This window comes from Asterias amurensis, chromosome 14 (genome assembly GCF_032118995.1).
Source record: "Asterias amurensis chromosome 14, ASM3211899v1".
In the NCBI taxonomy this organism is placed as follows: domain Eukaryota; kingdom Metazoa; phylum Echinodermata; class Asteroidea; order Forcipulatida; family Asteriidae; genus Asterias; species Asterias amurensis.
This window is the reverse complement of record NC_092661.1, coordinates 17,986,968-18,006,850: the sequence shown is the minus strand read 5'-3', so window position 1 is coordinate 18,006,850 and position 19,883 is coordinate 17,986,968. Positions and strand designations below refer to the sequence as shown.

The following is a 19,883-nucleotide window of genomic DNA, read 5'->3' as shown; positions in this document are numbered from 1 at the left end:
AGATTAAATGTTGCATAAGAGCCCATCAGTCTTCAGGCTTCCCATCATGTTAAAAAAAAAAAAAAACCTAGACATAAATTTTCGTTGAAACAAAAACAAGGTGTTTGATGTAAGCTCACATATTGCTAGAGTTAATCAAATGTAATTAGAAAATTTGGTAAACATGTCTTTGTAGGAAACACTGATATGAGAACATATGAATTGTTAAAAATTTCAACTTCTGGTTTGAACCGGAAGTCAAGGTCAAATGAGGTGACATTTTGTTTTATGCAAAAAAAATTAGTACCTTTCCATTGATCTATAGATTATAAAAATCCATTGTGCCGTTCATGAGTTAAGATTTGTTTTTTCACAGTAAACTTTGATATACATACCAGGGCCCAATTTCATAAAGCCTATTTCATAAGCACACAAAAGTTGCTTAGCACGAACAAATTTTTGCTTAGCATAATTAGGTTACCAAACAGAACACCATACTGACTGGTACCTAAGTCATTTCTTGCTTAGCCAAAAACTTTGCTAAGCTTAGCCAAAAACTTTGCTAAGCAGAATTTTCTGCTTAACTGCTCTATGAAACTGGGTCCTAATGACGTCATCATGGCGTCACTACAGCGGTATTTTCTTCTAGTGGTTGTGCAAGCTTAGAAATTCTGTTTTTTTAATATTTTTTTAGCCGATAATCAACGGGGACAACAATGAAACGAAAAAGAAGACGTTAAAAAAAAAAGAGTGTTCTGAACAATGTTCTGAGCACGTAAAAAAGAAGTGACAGGTAATTTTGTACTTTTAAGACCACATAAGTTGGGCTCTATACTCAATACATGTGTTGTACTTAGTAAAAGCTTGTAAACTGCCACATTGTTTTATGTAGATATTTTGAGTTTTAAGCACTGTATACTCTACCAGATTTTGTGAAAAAAATCCCCAGGCAAATCAATTGGGTGGGATTAAAGCCCACGACCTTTGCCATCTTAGAGCAGATGTCTTATCACAAGAGCGGGTTTAAATCCCACCCAAGTAATGTGCCGGGGGGGGGGGGGGGGTGAGGGGTACACCATGCCCCATATCGCGAGCAAAATGAGCTTAGAGGGCTAGTGGTCTGGTAGTCATTGTATCTACATCTATAACACTCTAGAGATTCAAATCAGGCTTAAAACAGATTAGAGGACATAATATCTACAGCCGTCGCTCAGGCTTGGATTGGGACTCCGCCAGAAAGTTGAGCCCATGCAAGCCATAGCTGTAGCCGCTGTCACTTCAGCAGCCAACAACCATAGCTGTAGCCGCTGTCACTTCAGCAGCCAACAGCCATAGCTGTAGCCGTTGTCACTTCAGCAGCCAACAGCCATAGCTGTAGCCGCTGTCACTTCAGCAGCCAAAATCATAGCTGTAGCCGCTGTCACTTCATTCCGAAGCCACCAAACTCTGATGTTTAAATTTTCAAGAAACTCAACCGTGTGCAATACTTAAAATGCATTCTATGGGATTTGAACATCACACAAAAATACCAATTATAAATACTGATTAATTGTGATATCACTTCTGTGCTGTTCACATTTGTTTAATTCAGAAAAATAGTGCAATAAAGTGTCACATTTAATTTATAGCGCAACAAGTCACTAAGAAAGAGCAATAAATACTATTAATTTAATCAATTTAATTTAATCAATTACATCACACAATTTAAGTACTTTTTAGGAGAGAATTTGTACAGTTCTTTTGTTCTTAAAAAAAATTATTCATTAAATTTCAAAAACTAGTATCAAATACTGTATTCCCAAAAAGTTCATATACTTTATTGCAGTTTTGTTTTGTTCTGGTCACAAAGAGTTAGGTCTAGTCCTAACTTAGGACTAGTCCTAGGAGATATTAAAAACGTATGGCTAGTCCTAAGTTAGAGATAAGACTAGCCTTAACTCTTTTTGAAATCCACCCCTGAACCCTTTTTCAGTTTCCCACGAATAGATTCTATCTTGTTATTCATCGACAGCATGCATTGTGATATTATAAGCAAACGTCAATAGGAGACTTTGGAACGCTAGGTGGCAGCAGACCTACCAGGTAAATTTCCATTGTTTACGTAGCTCTGAGCATGCGCACATTACCGAGAACAATGGAATTTACCTGGTAGGTCTGCTGCCACCAAGCGTCCCAAAAGTCTCCTATTGCATAGTACCTGGGTGTAAATATTTATGGGGTAATAAACCACATGGGAAACTGATTGGGAGTGACTGGTTGCATGGTAAACTTAGCTGTTATCCCTGGCTATATACAGCAGTTCAGGACTTGAAATTCGCTCTTAAAGGGGCTCAGCAATTTCCCTCTGGTAAGGGGTACTTCCATGAGGACAATGTCAATTTGAATTGGAACTTTGCAAAGGGCACAATAGCAAAAGAACAGGCGCCACGGCAATAACCCTTTTGGAGGTATCGCGGACGCAACAGGAGTGCACTGTTTAGTTTGGGTGTTTACACACCAATTTACCCAAACTTAATAGTGTTGTAGCATTGTGTCTGCCATGTCTCGAAGAGGCTTAATGCTGTGGATGCCGTAGGTTATTTGGAGGCCTGGCAGTTACGGGTTGTATGGCATTGGACTAGCACTCAGAACAAACATTTTGACAAAATGAGGGACTGCCAACATTAAAGCAGGATATCTCAGTTGGTGGAGCATTTATCCGTTTTCCGACGTCTTTAAGCTCTGTACGTGTCCGGCATTTTTATGACTGATCTTTGGATATGCATTCATGGGCGTAGTAGTATGCATCTAAACGTGTCCGAAAACACCCGGAAAACACTCCAGCTGGTCATAATCAACCGTTTAAACACCCCCACGTGATGCGCTCTCCACCAATAGGAATAGCGAAACTGTTTGAGGTAATTATGAATAGATGTTTAATTTACATAGGGGATAAAGAATATTCATTTTGGTTTTACCCATATAAACCGATGTGTGTTTAGCACTGTATACTCAGTACTTTCCCTGAGTTCTGTGAAAAAAATGCCAGGCATATTACTCAGGTGGGATTCCAACCCACGACCTTTGCAATTCTAGAGCAGTGTCAAACCAACTAGACCATCTTTTATTTTCCTTAACCGTCTCCTTTATTCTACTCCATTACATTCCAAAAACATGTTTTGCAAGGATACCTTTTCACTCCCTTCCTTTCTTTTCTTTAACAAGTCCTATTCATAACAATCCAGACACACACGGTCATGTCAATCCAAATCCTTTACTGTTCTCAATGGCAACAAGTAACTTTTGTTTCAGTACCTCCTGACTGTTGTAAGCTGGCAGCAGCAGACGATTGAAGCAAGTCATGGCAGTAGGGAGACGATCCGACTCGGGTCCATTGCGCTGGATAACTATAGGCAAGCTGGACAAACCCTTCAAGGGGACCTGTGACAAGACACAAACAATGTGAACATTTATCGCTTGTTAACATACTCTGTAAGACAATATTTAGGCACAAGAAATCAAATTTCATTACTAATGTATATACATTCAAAATGCAATTTCAAGGAATTTTCTTTAACTTACTTTGTCACTTCCTGTGATAAAGTGGAGAAGTTTTCTCTTCTTTTTTATGCTTAGTGAATGCACTATTGTCCAGAATGCTATGATGGTGGAATATGTCCTACAAAAAAGATCATATTAAATTTAGCAACTTCAAATACAAATTTCACTCTCTGTTACAAAAACTCATGAAAATTTTAAATTGTTGAAATGGGCAATAGCTCCATGAAAAGGATAATAGGTGTTATGTTTAAACCAAGTTTCCTTAGGTCCTTACACTATTACTACCGCTGTCAATTGGGCCTTAAGCATTCCCGAAACCATCTCAACTCCTTTGGAGTATGCAGCACAGGCAGCTAGCTTGCTGTACAGATTGCTTTTCATTAACATGAACAACCCCTACCCTCGCAGTAAGCTATTTGTTCCCTGGTGACGAGACGCAGTTATAGCTTAGTGCCTTGCCACAAAAAACAAGTAGGATTCAAAACCACACTCTGGTAACTCAGTGAATCAGAACTTGAGCCCAAAGTACTAGGCAACTTGCCCACGACACTCTTCAATGTTAAACTAGCTAAACGTTCTCCAGCTGTTACTAACAAACATGAACAGAGTAACTACCTTGTGTAGCCGTCTTCATAGGTAGCTGAAGCTTCCAACGCTTCAAAGTCTAGCTCCGGACTCCCACAAACTAGCATCTCAGTCTCAGCTGCTTGAAAGAGACGTAGTGCCGACCCTCCACAGACTGTTTGAAAGCCATGGGCAAAGGCTTCAAACTGAGCAGCCACGCTGTCCACCAACACATGCTGAACATACAACCTCACAAACTCCTCTCGATTCTGCAAAGAATAAACAGGTGGAATCAATCAACTACATTGTCTTTTATTTTTAATTATAGAGGGATATTCAAAATAAAATTCTCTACAAATCCACCAAACTCCTACCAAGTGATCACAGACATTGGTTTTAGATCTGTATTAGCTTTGACTGTGTTTGCCTGATGTTGACATAAACATAGTTTCAAAATGGCTGACAATACTTAAGCCAGCGTTGGCTTCAACAGACATGAGATTTGTTCCCACCATAGAGTTATATATAAGAACTAGAGGGCGCACTGGTGATGCTGCTTGCACAAACGCGACGGGACAACAAGGAGACACGCGCGCCATTCTGTACGTGCATTGAATATGAATTGCACGTTGGAGTTAGTGTTTATTGAACCCTACGCGATGCTGTTTTGTCAACTTACAAAATGGCCGCACAAACACACGCTGTGCGATGCTGTTTTGTCAACTGAGAAAATGGCCACATGCGCGCCTGCCAGGTGGCGTATATAGGCCAGTGCGCCCTCTAGTTCTTATATATAACTCTATGGTTCCCACTCATTACCACATGAGGACTCTATCTATTGGAAAATTAGTACATCACAAAATTAAAAGTGGCATTTCCCTTCCTCTTTACAGGCACTGGACTCTATTGGTAATCACTCAAAAAAATTATTAGAACACAAACTTACTTGGTAGCTAGCAATGGACAGCTGTTGATAGTATAAAACATTGTGGGAGACGGCTCCCTCTGAAGTTATGTAGTTTTTGAGAAAGAGGTAATTCCTCACTCAAATAATAAAAGACTTCACTTGAAGTCTTTTATTCCGATCTGAAAGCACACAAAGTTGTGCTGCAGGTGTGTTTTTTTCTTTCATTATTCCTTTGCAACTTTGATGACCAATTGAGCTAAAATTTTCACAGGTTTGTTATTTTATTTATATGTTGGGATACACCAAGTGAGAACACTGGTCTTTGACAATTACCAAACGTGTCCAGGGGTGGATTTCACAAAGGTAGTCCTAACTTAGGACTAGTCCTAAGCAATGCTAAGAGATAGGACTGGTCCTAAGTTAGGACCAGTAACTCATCCTAACTTAGGACTGGTCCTATCTCTTAGCATTGCTTAGGGCTAGTCCTAAGTTAGGACTACCTTTGTGAAATCCACCCCTGTGCCTTTAATCAGTGATCTTTTATTACCTGATTAGTGACTGCAATCTGAGAACCATCTGGTAGTAAATCAACGGTTACTACCTCATCCCCAAGTGAAGTGAATGAAATCTGAAAGAAGGCAAATAGTACACATGAATTAATCAGTTTTTAAGACGCTTTGTACACCCGAAGGGCAAATACAGCCTGTGCAACAAACATGCACGTCTAAGATAAGCAACTATAGTAAAGTGTCTTGCTCAGGGACACAAGAGTCACGACCGGGACTCTATCCACCACACTGCTAAACAGAAACACCAGAGCTTGAGTTCAGTGTTCTTATCCGCTCGGCCATGACACCACTATCTCACAGCCATTTATCATGAAGTTAGGTACCCATGTCGCCTTCAAGGTGGCGCAGAAGGTTCATTCCACATTCCTTTTTTTACCCGAGCACCCTAAGTAACCAAAGCACCCACCCATCCATCATACCTGAAAGGTCTGGCAGAAGGTGTTTTCCACATCTCCTTCATACTCCAGGAGTTCCTTTAAACCATTCCCCAGTGATGGCTGGACCTCTAGGAGGTCCTGTAGATCCATCTTTTCCTGATGGAGCTTCTTGTAGATTGCCGTTGGAAAGTGTGCATCCAGAATGATGCCATTATAGATGGCCAGACCTAAGAGAGACCCAACCAGCTCAAACTCATCTCTCGATTCTAACGAAGCACCTAGGGTAACAGACAAATTCCAGGCAACTGTTAAAATAGATTCCTTGCATATGATGTCACCAGCCCCCAAAAGTACCCTCATTGAGGTCAATGAAGATCTATCATTGGCTGGGAAGTGTGCACGGCATGGACACTTTTCCATTTTTTGACCTTAGCGATGACGGCCAGTGCAATGGGGCTATAATAATAATCAAATACAAAGCATAACATAATCATTCAAATTATTGTAAGTATTCACCTTGCAGACATCCCAACACTAGTAAACAAATTACTGATATTGTAATTACTTAGCTACACGATTTCTCAGACTTGCCCTTTAACTGTCAAAAATGCTCAGAGCGGCTGCAAACGGCCGTAATATTTGAGCAACTTTTGCTCAAACAATGGGGTAAGAGAAAAGGTTTGAGACTGAATTGACATTTTCCAAGGTTTCCCATTTCAACATAGAATCAACAACTGAAAAACAAATATGTGTTTTTGTTTCTTATTAATTTTTTGGCATTTTACCTGAAAATAGTGGTGCCAAAAAATCAACAAGATAAGCAATGTCTGGGCGTATGGAGATGATTTTACAGAAATGATCGGTTTATTGACCCCTTGCACGCGCGTCACACGCGGCGACTGATGCCACGCTCACCATGTTGGTGGTCAATAGGTTTACGTGTAAACGCCGCGCCACCTAAAAATGTGCACTTCACTGAATAACACACGTTGACATTGACCACCAAAATGGCGCATCCAAGATTATTCTGATGATGACGTCAGGTGAAATGGGTCAATAAGGGTGTAATACATAACAGACTCACCATTTATCCAGAGTGTTCTTGACTCTTCTACAAACGTGAACATTGCGTATTTAGGATCAAACACAGCTTCTGTGATGAGCTGGAAAAACTCTTTCTGAAGACCACCCATGTCTAAACCCTGAAACGTTACAGGAAAGTTGGAATTTCAAATGTTTAAACAAAGGAAACTTATATTAAGACAAATATTTGTACGAATGAATCAAAACTTAACTGCACCATTATATCAAACAAGGTTTTAATTTATGTAATTATAAATCATTATTATTTTGCTAAAAAACATTAAATCATACAGTAACCATACGTACCACTATTAAAAGTGACTGAAAAATACTTAATTTTGGATAGTTTCATTTCAAAATTTACCTTAAACACAAATTCTCTAATATATTTAAAATTATTTGTCTAAAAAAATCCTCAGAAATTGCTGTTTCTGTTGCTTCTAATGGCATTTTTAGGCTGAGGATTATTTCAATTTACTTCACGAATTGTTCTATTGATTCGCCAAAGCCCAAGGTTTGAATTGTGAACGATTTCACAATCAAGTACAGCAAAAATATAACAATTGAACAACTTCATACAATTTTGTTTTCTTCCTTAATTTAACAGCTGCCGAAAGAGACAAAAAGACAGAAAAAAAATCAAATATTAAATAGCGATGTGAGAACTCCTGTAAACAATACGCATTTACCTAAACAAATAACCAACATTCATGCGCTGGGTCTTAAGCTTTACGGCCCCTTCCTAAACAATCTGCTTTCAACATCAGAGGGCTGACGGATTTCAAGCTAATTAAAAAAAAAAAAAAAGCTGGAGGTTTCCAGCATGGCAAATAGAGAAGAATAACTACAACAGCGCCTGCTAGTAATTAAGAATAAAACAGACTGCATGATAGTACCTGTTCACCGCCGCCAACATACTTAATCTTCAGGGGCTTCTTAAGGTCTCGACGTTTTAACCTCATCTGGGCCAGGGTGTCTCTGATCAAGGAATCTCTCCTGACTTCAAGGACGAGGAACGGACACATTGCGGCCTTGATGGAGTCTTTTAGAGCTTCCTTGTTGGAGTTATGGAGGTACTTCTGTGCCTGGTACACCCTCTGAAATAGATAGATTCAATGGTTGCAAGTTCCTAAGATATTAATTTTGGTTTTACCCATATACACTGATGTGTGTTACATGGCACTGTATACTCTTTTCTTTCCCGAGCTCCGTCAAAAAAAAATCACAGGCATATTAAATGGCAGTTGAAGCTTTGCATGGTGTGGAAAACAAGAGAAACTATAAATATAAATATGAATAGTAGACTTGCGGGTAAAATCTCTTTTGAGGGAATTTTGGCTCTGAAAAGAGCCGGTTGGTATCAACGTTTTGAACAGTATAATCTGCTTGTCTTCAGGATGCCATATACAGGCATATTACTCGGATGGGATTTGAACCGATGCAAACTTCCTTCTATTCCCAAGATATGTTCCAGCAGAGTGTAGATTAAAGTCTGAGTCGAGGCACTTTTTGAGCAATACTTTACCATAATTGATTTGTTCTTTGGATAAGACGTTAATCTACAGGTCTCACGTGCTAGGATTTGTAGTACAAGTTAAAGAAACCAGCCGTCGATTTCACCAAACTCTTCCTAACTTAAGATAAATCTTCGGACTTAGGACGAGTTCAGTTCTGTATCCGAAGACGTTAGGACGCATCAAATCCATCCTAAGTTAGGACGGGTTACTTGTCCTAACTTGAGATAGGATTAGTCGTAGCGTTTCATGAAATCAACCGCAGAGCACTTATCATGGAAGAGTAGCATTTTAACGAGGTGTTTCTGGGTCACATAGCAAGCACCTTTGTTTACAGGTTTCCTCAGGCTTGTGAGATACTATACAGTGATTAAGTTTACGTATGAGGCATCCTTAGTTTCTTTACCAGAAATATAATAATAAAACACTATATAGTAGATGTTAAATATGTTAGGTACTGATTATTTTAAATACTAATTATTATCACAAAGTTTGTATGCTCAGAACACTTGTGTTTTTTTATTAAATAGCATTTGATATGAAGTCTAATGATTGAAAATTATATGTTCTTCATATAAAAAGAAGAAGGAATTAGTCATTGTAAACTGCATTTCAACATGACACATGGTATAATTAAGAAAGTGTCGGTGACTTGACTTTTTGACCCTAGCAGAGTCTTTCTGAAAGGATATAAGTTAATAATTCCACTTACAGCTTGATGTAAGATGGCCGCCTGGTATTCTCTTCTCATCTGCATGACGGCATCAAGGTGTAAGATTCGTACTTTGGACTTAAAAATACAAAATTAAAACAAAAATTAAACATATTATTTAAGGTCTGACATCTTCAACCCCTTGTAAACCACTACATGGTGCTGTGTAATCAGGAGCAAGGGCAGGAGGAGAATTAGGCCGTATCCGAATTGGCGGCTACGGCTATGTCCGGATCGCCGCTTCATCATGCATTGAAGTATAGGACGCCCTTAGCAACAATCCTAGCAACGGTCATAGCCGCAGTTGTAGCCACCAATTCTGACTAAGTCTTACATCATTTACCAGCTAAAGAAGGACTCAACAAAACAGGAAACATCTGAGCTTAGAGTGCTGATGCTGGATTGGGATGCGTGGAAGACGACCATCAGAGTTTCCCGATAAGGCGTCGGCTGAAGACATCCTCTCGCTCAACTGGTGCTATGTAAAGGAACTGGTCTTAATCTTAAAAAATTGTATCTTCACAAAGTCTTGCTGGAAAATAATGATGTTAAAGCGCCATGAATGACATTGAGTGACACATATCGGCGCCACATAAAAAGCCACTAATAATTGTTTAGTGCAACAAATCTACTCATAATAAAATACACTCACTGCTGGGTCCAGAAGAAATGGAAAGTCCAGCATGGATTCCATATCCATGGATTGTCTGTCACTGTTTGAGATCTTCCTACATGTCGGCTCATCACTTAATCCACTGCCGCTACTCATGCTACTTAATCCACTGTCGGTGGTTGCACTGCGACTCACTTTAGCTGATGCTTGCTGCCGGAGCTGTGCTCGCTGTGTCCATCTGCCAAACTCCACCATGTAGTCCATGTTACTGTATATAATAAATCAAACACAAAATTTCAGGCCTTTCCAGAATATGCTATTTGTGTGTTAGATATTGTCTGGTACAATGACGTGCTTTATGATCACATTAAAGCCATTGGACACTTTCGGTACAGAAAAAAAATTAAAAGTTCCCAGATTTACAAATAACTTACAGGGTTTACAGAAGGTAATGGTGAAAGACTTCTCTTGAAATATTATTCCATGAAATGCTTTACTTTTTGAGAAAACATTAAAACAATATAAATTCTCGATATCGAGATTACGGAATTATTTTAAACACATGTCATGACACGGGGAAACGTGCGGAAACAAGGCCGATTGAGCCTAAATTTTCACAGGTTTGTTATTTTATATAGAAGTTGTGATACACGAAGTGTGGGCCTTGGACAATACTGTTTACCGAAAGTGTCCAATGGCTTTAAATTTGAATTCCTCAGACTATCGATACTGTTGCTATGTCACATGATTAGGGGCAAGCATTTTGCTTACTTACGTAAGAGACGGTGAAGACCCATACACAATTCTGAATGGATGTGTATGGCACCATAGTACCAGGGTTTGCTCATCCTGGAGGTTGCTATACAAAAGCTTGCCTCAAACCATTTGACATAGCGACTGTCTCTGTAGTCTGAGGAAGTCAAATGTAAGAAGTACATTGTGACTAAAGCAGATCATTGTACCAGATATTATTCAAATCCATCTCGCAAATGGCCTACAGCTATGACTGATGCTACGGCTGTTGCTAAGGATGACTATACTTCATCGCATAATGATGCGGAAATCTTGCCAAAGTTGTAGCTGTCAATTTGAAGACAGCACAAGGCTGAAAATCCATGTGTGTACACTGTCAGTTCGGTATAGTGCCACAGACTCACAGCGAAAGGAAAACGGATGACAAGTCCTGCACAAAATGGTCTGAAACTAGACCAAATTTTAGCAGGCATGTTGAAATGAGGGCATGTCCACCTTTAGGTAACCCCTGAAACAAAAGATTACAATAAGCTTCTGAGAACACTCATTCAGTTGATGCGGAGCTTCGGATGATGGCCCTCCAAACATGTTGGTCCTCCATTTCTGAGAACAGTCTCCACAATAATTATTTGAAAAGTAGATCAAAGGGAAGACATTCTGGTCAAAATCACAGGCGTTTTTCTCACCAGGGGGACATACAAAAAGTCTGACTTCAGATTAAAAAAAAAAATTCTCAATCCGATTAAATTCTTTTGAGTACAAGGTTTGACCATCAGGCCATTTTTATATGAACTTTGCTGGTGTTCCTGAGGGCAAAAACATTGGAAATAAGATTAAAGTAGGAAGAATATCATGCAAGCTAAGGAAAGTGATTTAATACTAATAAAGATTTACCTTGACAGTTCATTGCTGTAGTAATCCTTCATAGAGGCAAGTTCTACTTTTTTGTGTTCCACATTGCCAGCAGCTTCCGCCATGTTGCTGGCCTCATGAAGGATTGATAACACCTTCGCAATGCCGATGATATTCTCATGAACACTGCAGATTGGGAAGGGGGAAAAGGACCAAGTGGTTGGCGAGGAAAAAAATTCAAAAGTGTAATTTTGTATACACAATATCCGCTATGAAGCAAAGGGTACCCCCAATTTTTCCCACACTTTATAACATTCTTTTCGTCTTGTACTTGAGTAATCCCCTTAAATCCTCTAAAGAATTCCTGTTGGTGATTGTCAAAGACCAGTATTCTCACTTGGTGTATCCCAACACATGCATAGAATAACAAACCTTGGAAAATTTGGGCTCAATTGGTCATCCAAGTTGCAAGAGAATACTGAAAAAAGAAACGCCCTTGTTGCATAACTGTGTGCTTTGAGATGCATAATAAAAGGTTCCAGGCCTGAAGTCTTTAAGGTTCCCAAGTACCTTAACAGAACGACACAATACCCTCACCCAAACCCCCTCATCTCCAATTCCTCGACCCCAAAACATTACACTAGTACACAAAACTTTTATTACCTTTGATTAGGTCGCAGTACAGAACCCAGGTAGTTCTTAAACAATTGCAGAAGACGCTGAAAATGCTTTTTGTCGTAGGTAGACAGTGCCCCCACCAGAGCAAGACGCGTTGAAGTTGGCACTCGGCAAATTACATGGCAGAATATCCGCAGGAGTTCGGGAGTCTCCAGCAGTGGGTTTTCCAAAAGAATTAATATCTGATGTGGAACAAAAAAATGGTACAAATTTGAATCCCATCCTTGTCATGATCACCGAGACAGACATTCAAACGAAACTGCTGTCTGTCAGGGCCCAATTTCATAGAGCTGCTTACCAACAAAAACAAGCTAAGCTCAATAAAGATATCTTACCAGAATAAGGTTACCAGCCAAATAGCATCTCACATGTAGCATTTGCAATTGGTATCATGCTTATTTTTGCTTAGCAGAAAATCTCTAAGGAATGTTTGCTGCTGAGTCAGCTCTATGAAATTGGGCCCAGATGTGTTGTGTTTTGCATTGAAACAAATCAAGGAACATTTCTGAAAGCAAACAAATTTCAACAGAGTGTATGTGCTAGAGAAGTCTGTGTGTTGTGTGCAACAATCTCTTTGACCCTTAGAAAAAATCATGTGTACCCCGCATAACAAATCCAACTTGTTTGTCAACAAACATTTTGTGCAAATCCTGCCTACTTTTGGTGGAGACCAGCGCCATATATATGATTGTCATCATACACCTTATGCACATGACGCCATTTCAGTAGGGCGCCCTCACCTAGAGGTCAAAAGGAGGTTGTTCATTGGCCAATACTGTGCGCCGCGCGTACAAATCTGTGAGTCTCGATTGTTACGTCACCGTTTTTCCTCTAAGATGGCGGCTGGATGACGTCAATGCATAAGGTCTATTCTTGTAAAAACTTACTTCATTGATCTCGTCTGCTTGTATGGATGTTGTATCTAAAGACATCAGTAATATCTCTAATGCATTAGTCATAGTAGACAAAAAGACATCTAGTGGTTTTAATGTCCATATTAACGCATACGCTTGTCTGACTGCTGGCAGGTCGATAGGACTGTCTGGTTTTCCGTCATCAACCTTTGTGACAAAAATAAACACAATTGAAAATTACAATCAACAAAATATTATTGTTTGGTTTTACCCATACACCGATATGTACAAAGCAATGCCTATTCAGTACTTTCCCGATTCTTGTGAAAACAATTCCCAGGTCTTTATCTCGGGTGGGATTCAAACCCATGACCTTCGCTACACTAGGGCAGATGTCCTACTATTAGACCTGGGCCCCATTTCATGGCTCTGCTTACGTGCAAGCGCCGAATTTCTGCGCTAGCCTTGTAAGCGTAGAATGCCTAGTAACGTTGAGTACGCACGCGCAGAAGCCAAAATTTGCCGCTAACCTGTGAAATACGCTTGCTGTAAGCACAGAATTCCCTGCTTCCGTAAGCGCCGATTCTGTGCTTACGGTAAGCAGAGCCATGAAATTGGGCCCAGGCCTCTAGCTACAGGACAATAACAATGTGAATATTGTGTCTAATACAGTAACTCAACAATCTTGCTCTTTGTTAGGCAAACCAACAACGCACAATGGAAATAGCAAAAGTGTTTTCAACAATATTTATGGAGGATTCTACGCTTCTACCACTCGACTACATATCATTGTAATAGGTGAAAACTTAATTGACATCTAAGAAAAGAACTCATTACTCATTCTAAACTCACCTTGAAGCTAGCATTGAGTGCCTCTGATGAAGTGAATACTGTTCTGATGGTGTTTATTAAAAACGAGGGATCTCCAGAGTTCTTGTACGTTTCAATTGCTCCCTAAAAAAACACAATAATAATAATAATAATAATAATACAAATTTATACCGCGCTTAATACTACGTTTCTAAGCGCATGGTGCTGGTGTCCTGGTGCAGACTACAGCAAACCAGGGCAACAGCACCAAAATATAAAGAACAATTAACATGTATGAACAAGCATAGATTCAGTGGTGTGGAGAATGTGTAAAGTCAATCTTGATACATCTAATGGTTGTCGTCAGTGAGATAAAATGGGTCTCAATAGGCAAAGCACTGTTGGCTCCCATTGCACTCCATCTGGGGTTAACAACATTAAAGCTGGTTCATACTTCCTGCGAATGCGAATGCGATAACAAATTTGCTGTCACGAGTTTGCAATGAATAATTCTCTTCAGGTGACTTGTGCTCAAACTCCTGCGAAAACATAAGCTGCAAAAAAACAGCCTTGTGATGTAAAAACTCATATAGCATTTGCAGGAAGTATGATCCAGGATCAAGCAGGGGAGCAGGGCAGCGGGAGAGCCCTGAAAGGGGAGGGTATGTTAATATTCACGTGGCCTAAGCCTTTTGGCCGGGATTGAAGTTTCTGGACTGCTCACGCTTGGAGATATTCCACCATGAAATGGTCTATGGTTTATTAGTTTGACTTATTGACTGATGTGTACCTGAAGCATTGATAGAGTCAAGTGAGTCAACGAGAACTCCCCAACCCCATCCCAAGACATCTCCAAGGAAACTGTCCTCTCAAACTCTCTAATATCTTCTGTTTCATCAAGGGCCTCTTGAGAGGAAAGGAGCCGTGCTGGAGAACTTGTCATTGATGGGTAGGATTCGGGTGGACCACTCCCGAAACTGATAGCGGAGGAAACACTCAGGTTACCATAGCTACCCACAGGTGTGCTACTCGACCTGAAAAAGTATGCATTAAATAAACACATTTAGTAAGTGTAAGAATTTGCAGTCATCTGATAGCGCCCTCTTTTGATTTAACAAGGTCAGGTCATGTTTAATCACTTCTACCCGTATTGATATCAACATTTAAACCGGGCCACGTGGTCTCCTCTCGACCAATCAGAATAGTGTCCCAGGTATTTATGAACAATGAGTAATAAATGTGTATTCGGTTTGCGGTATACACCATGTGTTTATCTACTTTGCTGTGTAGATATTGTCCTTTGACAACTTGTCTTGCTATTTCGTCTACCGCCGCGGAGTAGATTTTAGAATTAGGGAGAGTACTTAGTTCTGGAAAGAACTGTCCTGCTTTCTAATTACTGCCTGGGGGAAGGTAGAAAATCAGCAGGGACTACCACTTTTGCTTAGTGGATCGAGAGGACTTCTCGTTATCAACTCCACAGCCATGGATTGAGTTCTTTAGTGGATCGAGGGGACTTATTCATATTATCTCCACTGCCACAAAATGAGTCCTTAATTGGTCTAAACGTTTCGCCTAGTCAGCTCTAGTCATCGTCAGGAGACTGAAGAGTGTGAGACATGTCTATTTATAGGAATTCAGAGGTTTCACTGTAGAGTCAGTCATTGCTCTGATTGGTTTTTCATCTAGTTAATGTGTAAATCACAGGGCGCTGTTAAAAACTGACGTACCTGTGATGATTAATCAAGAGTTCATCCGAGCTAAAGTCGTCTGACAAAAGATGTGTGGCATCAGACTCTCCACAGTAGGCAAGGTTTGGGGCACTGTTTTGATGTGACAACTGTGTAAACTTCTTCCCAAACATCCTCTGCTGTTGGGAATAACTCTCGGTCTGTCCTCGGGTGCTTTGTTGTCCTTCATACTCATCTTTATGGGTAAACTTTGGACTGCTATTTGGCGTAAATTTGCTTCTCATTGGACTCGATGATCCTCTCTTACCAGCACCACTCGGAGGTTTATTAAAACACATATCGATGACTGCGTCACCTCTCTTGCGTGGTGGGACTACAGTTGACGTTGGATTTTTTGTGGTGAATTTCTTTTTGGAGTCGACCCACTTTGACTGGGTGGCAAAGAGCGACTTGAATGGAGTAGAGGAGAAGAGGGCATGAAGGAAAGGCTTTGAATTTCCGTTGGGTGGTTTGAAAACTTCCTGTGGCAGGGGACGATCGACGAACCTATCGGGTCTACATAAGGGAAGTCTGCAAGAGTGATAAAACAATAACAATCATATAGGAATAACAATCATATTCATAATCAATACTTTGGGTAGAGATTTTGTAGTGAACAATAAAAAGCTACACTCTACATTACAATGTATCAAATAACAATACATACTTGTGGCTTGATGCCATTTGAATACTGAAAATGGCAGCTTTATCCCGAATATCTTTCTTGCTGTCTGAAACAAAAAAGAAACAAAGAATATGTTCTAGAGTTACTCTTTTCGTGATTAACAAAGAGCAAGTTCAATCATGGACCATAGTCAACCACAATTCGACCAATTAACATGGAACGCACGTTACTCAATGCTGGACTGTGTGAGGGGGCAACCCGTTTCAGCCCCAGTAGTAGTTGCAATGTGCCTCTGGTGGCAGTTGATTTGGGTGGATAGCCCAAATCAGTTAAAGGTAGCCCTCACCTTGAAGTGGCCATCCGGCCTTGTGATTGTAATAGGTGATCATCTGCATGACAAAATACATCATGTTCAGCCTATTTAGTTGACTAAACATGTTTGAGTGAAAAAAATAAAAGACCACGTATGCGTGACTAAAAGGTAGTGGACACTATTGGTAATTACTCAAAATAATTATTAGCATAAAACCTTACTTGGTGACGAGTAATGGAGAGAGGTGGATAGTATAAAACATTGTGAGAAACGGCTCCCTCTGAAGTAGCATAGTTTTCGAGAAAGAAGTAATTTTCCACAAATTTGATTTTGAGAGCTCAGATTTAGAATTTGAGGTCTCGAAATCAACCATCTAAAAGCACACAACTTTGTGTGGCAAGGGTGTTTTTTTCTTTCATTATTATCTCGCCACCTTGACGACAAACTGAGCTCAAATTTTCACAGGTTTGTTATTTTATGCATATGTTGAGATACACCAAGTGAGATGACTGGTCTTTGAAAATTACCAAGTGTCCAGTGTCTTTAAATTGCAAATTGACGAAACATCTGCGCCCAAAGTTGCTCTTAGAATTTGCAAGAACTTAAACAAAGTTTCTTTGGATTTGATGTACCTTTACATGAACGGCAAAACTTGTTTTGGCAGTCCTCGTTTCCACATCCTTCAGTCAGCTGATAGTAATACTGTTTGACCAGCTGAACATAGAGGCGTTTGGCCGTTGAGCCAAAGGTGTTAGGCGTATCATAGCTTCGTAGAGGTAGTGCTTTCTTAATGGACAAGTTACTGTCTGATAATGCTGCTAGGTTACTGGCACTCAGGTTCCTATTGATATAAAACCATTTTTTTCAAATATCATATCTGATAATCCTAAGGCTGATACACTGAGGCGTACTGACAAACTATTTTTTGCTGATTCATTATCAATATGCTTTGAAAAAGCATTTTTAAACAGCTACTTGAGCGGAATGTTTTTAACGGAAATGGTATTTTAACTTGTTTATAATGCACTTGTTCACCGATTTAATGTAATTTTGATATGTGTACACTTCAAAAAATTTTGAAATTATCGATTAAAAAATCAGGCCCTAACCTAAAAGTTTTGAAAAACTAAAAACATTTCTGCTTTGACGTCATTTGTTGGAGTTTGCTTTGTTATACCTCCACGCTTTACAAATTGGAGCTCCCAACTATGACGTTTTGAGAGTGATTACGTAACAGAGCTTTTCGCAAATCTCTAAGAAAAGCGCTGGATAAGGGTATTCAAAATGATTGTTTTCTTACACAATTAAAATCTATTTATAATCATATGACTCGATTTCCTTATTCATTGAAAACATTTTAAATGAAATTCAGCAAAGTTCACGACTTGACATTTTCGTTCAAGCAGGTCTTTAGTCTTGCTTGTTTTTTCTTGATCAATAATCATTGTTGTAAAACAACTTTGAGATGCTTCCTCATATTACATATTGCATACTGTCCTCCTAAAATAGAAAATGAAATGAGAATGTTTTCCTTCTTATTGGACTAGTTGTCTGCAGAGCCCTTGCAGAATAGCAACTCTTTTTGTTGCAAAAAAATAAATATATAAACATCTTATCTCAAAACATGTTGTGCATTTTTCTCTCTTTCCTGGGCACTTAAACGGTAGAAAAACAGGACATTATCTAATAAGCTGATAATTTGCAATCTGCCCTTATATACCTGATGGAAGCTGACAGTTTGCTTTGGAAGTGAAAACCAATCATGTGTGTTCAGTTTTTAAAATGTAGGTCTACTGTCATCTAGCTTTTAAATGCTCAATTAAGATAGAAGCAAAATGACCTTTGGAAAGATAGTTGAGTTTGGTGGAAAAAAAGAGAAATTACAGAGGCCTTTCGTAACAGTAAATTTACCGTTTAATGTCAGACAAGCGGATAATGCTGTTGGATCTGGACTGTTCTGCTGGTAAAAGATTATCCACTGAATTACTGCCGCTGCTGGGAAGTTTGGGGTGACTCGTAGATATTTGCCTGTATAAACAAGTATGCAATGGAAGATTATAATTTATAAATACACATAACGATTTGGAAAGTATCTGCTTAAAGGCACTGGACAAATTTAGTAATTGTCAAAGACCAGTATTCGCAATTGGTGTATCACTCATTTTTGACTCAATTGGTCATGGAAGTTGCAAGAAAACAATGTATTAAAAAAACACCCTTTTGCACAAATTTGTTTGCTTCCAGATGCCTTAGAATCGCTTCAGGCCTGAAATTTTCTCAGATTCATTTACCGTATTTTATTGAGAAATTACTTCTTTCTCAAAAACCATGTTATCTCACAATTTTTTTTACTAATCGATCAACAGCTCCATATCGAGCACCATGTCTACTCTTAGGTAGGATTACCTGTTCAATCTGAGTCGTCTCAACTCTGTTTGGTTCGGAGCGTACGGCAAGGACGCCCTCTTCCCATGAAAGTCTGGCACATCAGGGGAAAGAATATGTCGCGAACTTGAAGCGTTGCTCATTTTGATCTTTTAAATTTCAGAGCTCCTGCAGTGTGTGGCGCATACCTGCATCAATGCTGTCTATAAAAGAAAAAGAAAACAAAACAAATTATAACAACTCTGCTTTTTGAGCCGTCCATTATTGTTTAGCGTCAACTCGACAATTGCACAACAACTCCATGACTACACTTCACAGGAGTAAGGAGTACTAGACTACTCTAATACTCCTAGTTGCGATAAGATAACGTAACCCTCCTCCCGACGGCCGGCCGTCGGGAGGATCAGGAGGGTTACGTTATCGCAACTAATCAATATTTAGCTAGAGAGTTATTAATTGTATCAACTTATTTATTTGGAAAAACAATAACAATATATTGTGAAATGGACCATTTATGAATCCATAGTATTAGCCAACGAGTTACTAATATTTATTAATATTGATATTAATTTATTATATTTGGTTATTGCTAATAACAATGTTATTTAACTTTTCTTCAAGACTTCAGCATGTTCAGTGTTTTGTCGGTTTTCATTTGTGTCCACGTTCGTAATAATAAATAAATGTTTTTAATTATTTATCACAGATCGTGAGTCTATAATGATCTATGAAAGTTACATACCTGTTTAAAGGTACATCACGAATCTGTCTTTTACAAAATATGACAAAAACTCACGCAAAACAGCAAAAATAGGTGATGAAACTACGTGAGCATTTTGAACTTGACGTAACACAGCATGATCGAAAACATTCTTTTATTCTCAATCAGGCTGGTTTATCTCCAATTGAGAATGCGAGATCGTTTTCATGTGTTCTTACCAAGTATCCCCCCCTTACAGAAGGGTATGTGTTAAAGAAGACGGGGACGATCGAGTATCAGTAGGCTTTTCGTGCAACGAGGTTGA

At 39.3% G+C, this 19,883-nt stretch overlaps 1 protein-coding gene across 2 annotated transcripts; it reads right to left on the bottom strand.

Annotated features, from left to right (window-relative positions):
• Positions 1 to 1,408: 1,408 nt before the first annotated feature.
• LOC139947440 (probable E3 ubiquitin-protein ligase HECTD2) lies at positions 1,409 to 19,727 on the bottom strand. 2 transcript variants are annotated; one of them, XM_071945345.1, is made up of 20 exons: positions 19,655 to 19,727; positions 18,880 to 19,061; positions 18,385 to 18,501; positions 17,106 to 17,314; positions 16,203 to 16,266; positions 15,536 to 16,066; positions 14,596 to 14,839; positions 13,848 to 13,949; positions 13,029 to 13,202; positions 12,127 to 12,323; positions 11,506 to 11,649; positions 9,898 to 10,126; positions 9,246 to 9,323; positions 7,916 to 8,116; positions 7,021 to 7,138; positions 5,979 to 6,214; positions 5,538 to 5,618; positions 4,135 to 4,352; positions 3,541 to 3,637; positions 1,409 to 3,399 (listed from the first exon to the last, which is right to left on the bottom strand). In XM_071945345.1, the coding sequence occupies exons 2-20, from the start codon at positions 18,999 to 19,001 to the stop codon at positions 3,214 to 3,216; spliced, it is 3,348 nt and encodes a 1,115-aa protein (XP_071801446.1). In that variant the 5' UTR covers positions 19,002 to 19,061; positions 19,655 to 19,727; the 3' UTR covers positions 1,409 to 3,213. The 2 variants fall into 2 exon arrangements, with proteins under 2 accessions (XP_071801446.1, XP_071801445.1); XM_071945344.1 differs by having other exon boundaries at positions 19,601 to 19,725.
• Between the last annotated feature and the right edge of the window lie 156 nt (positions 19,728 to 19,883).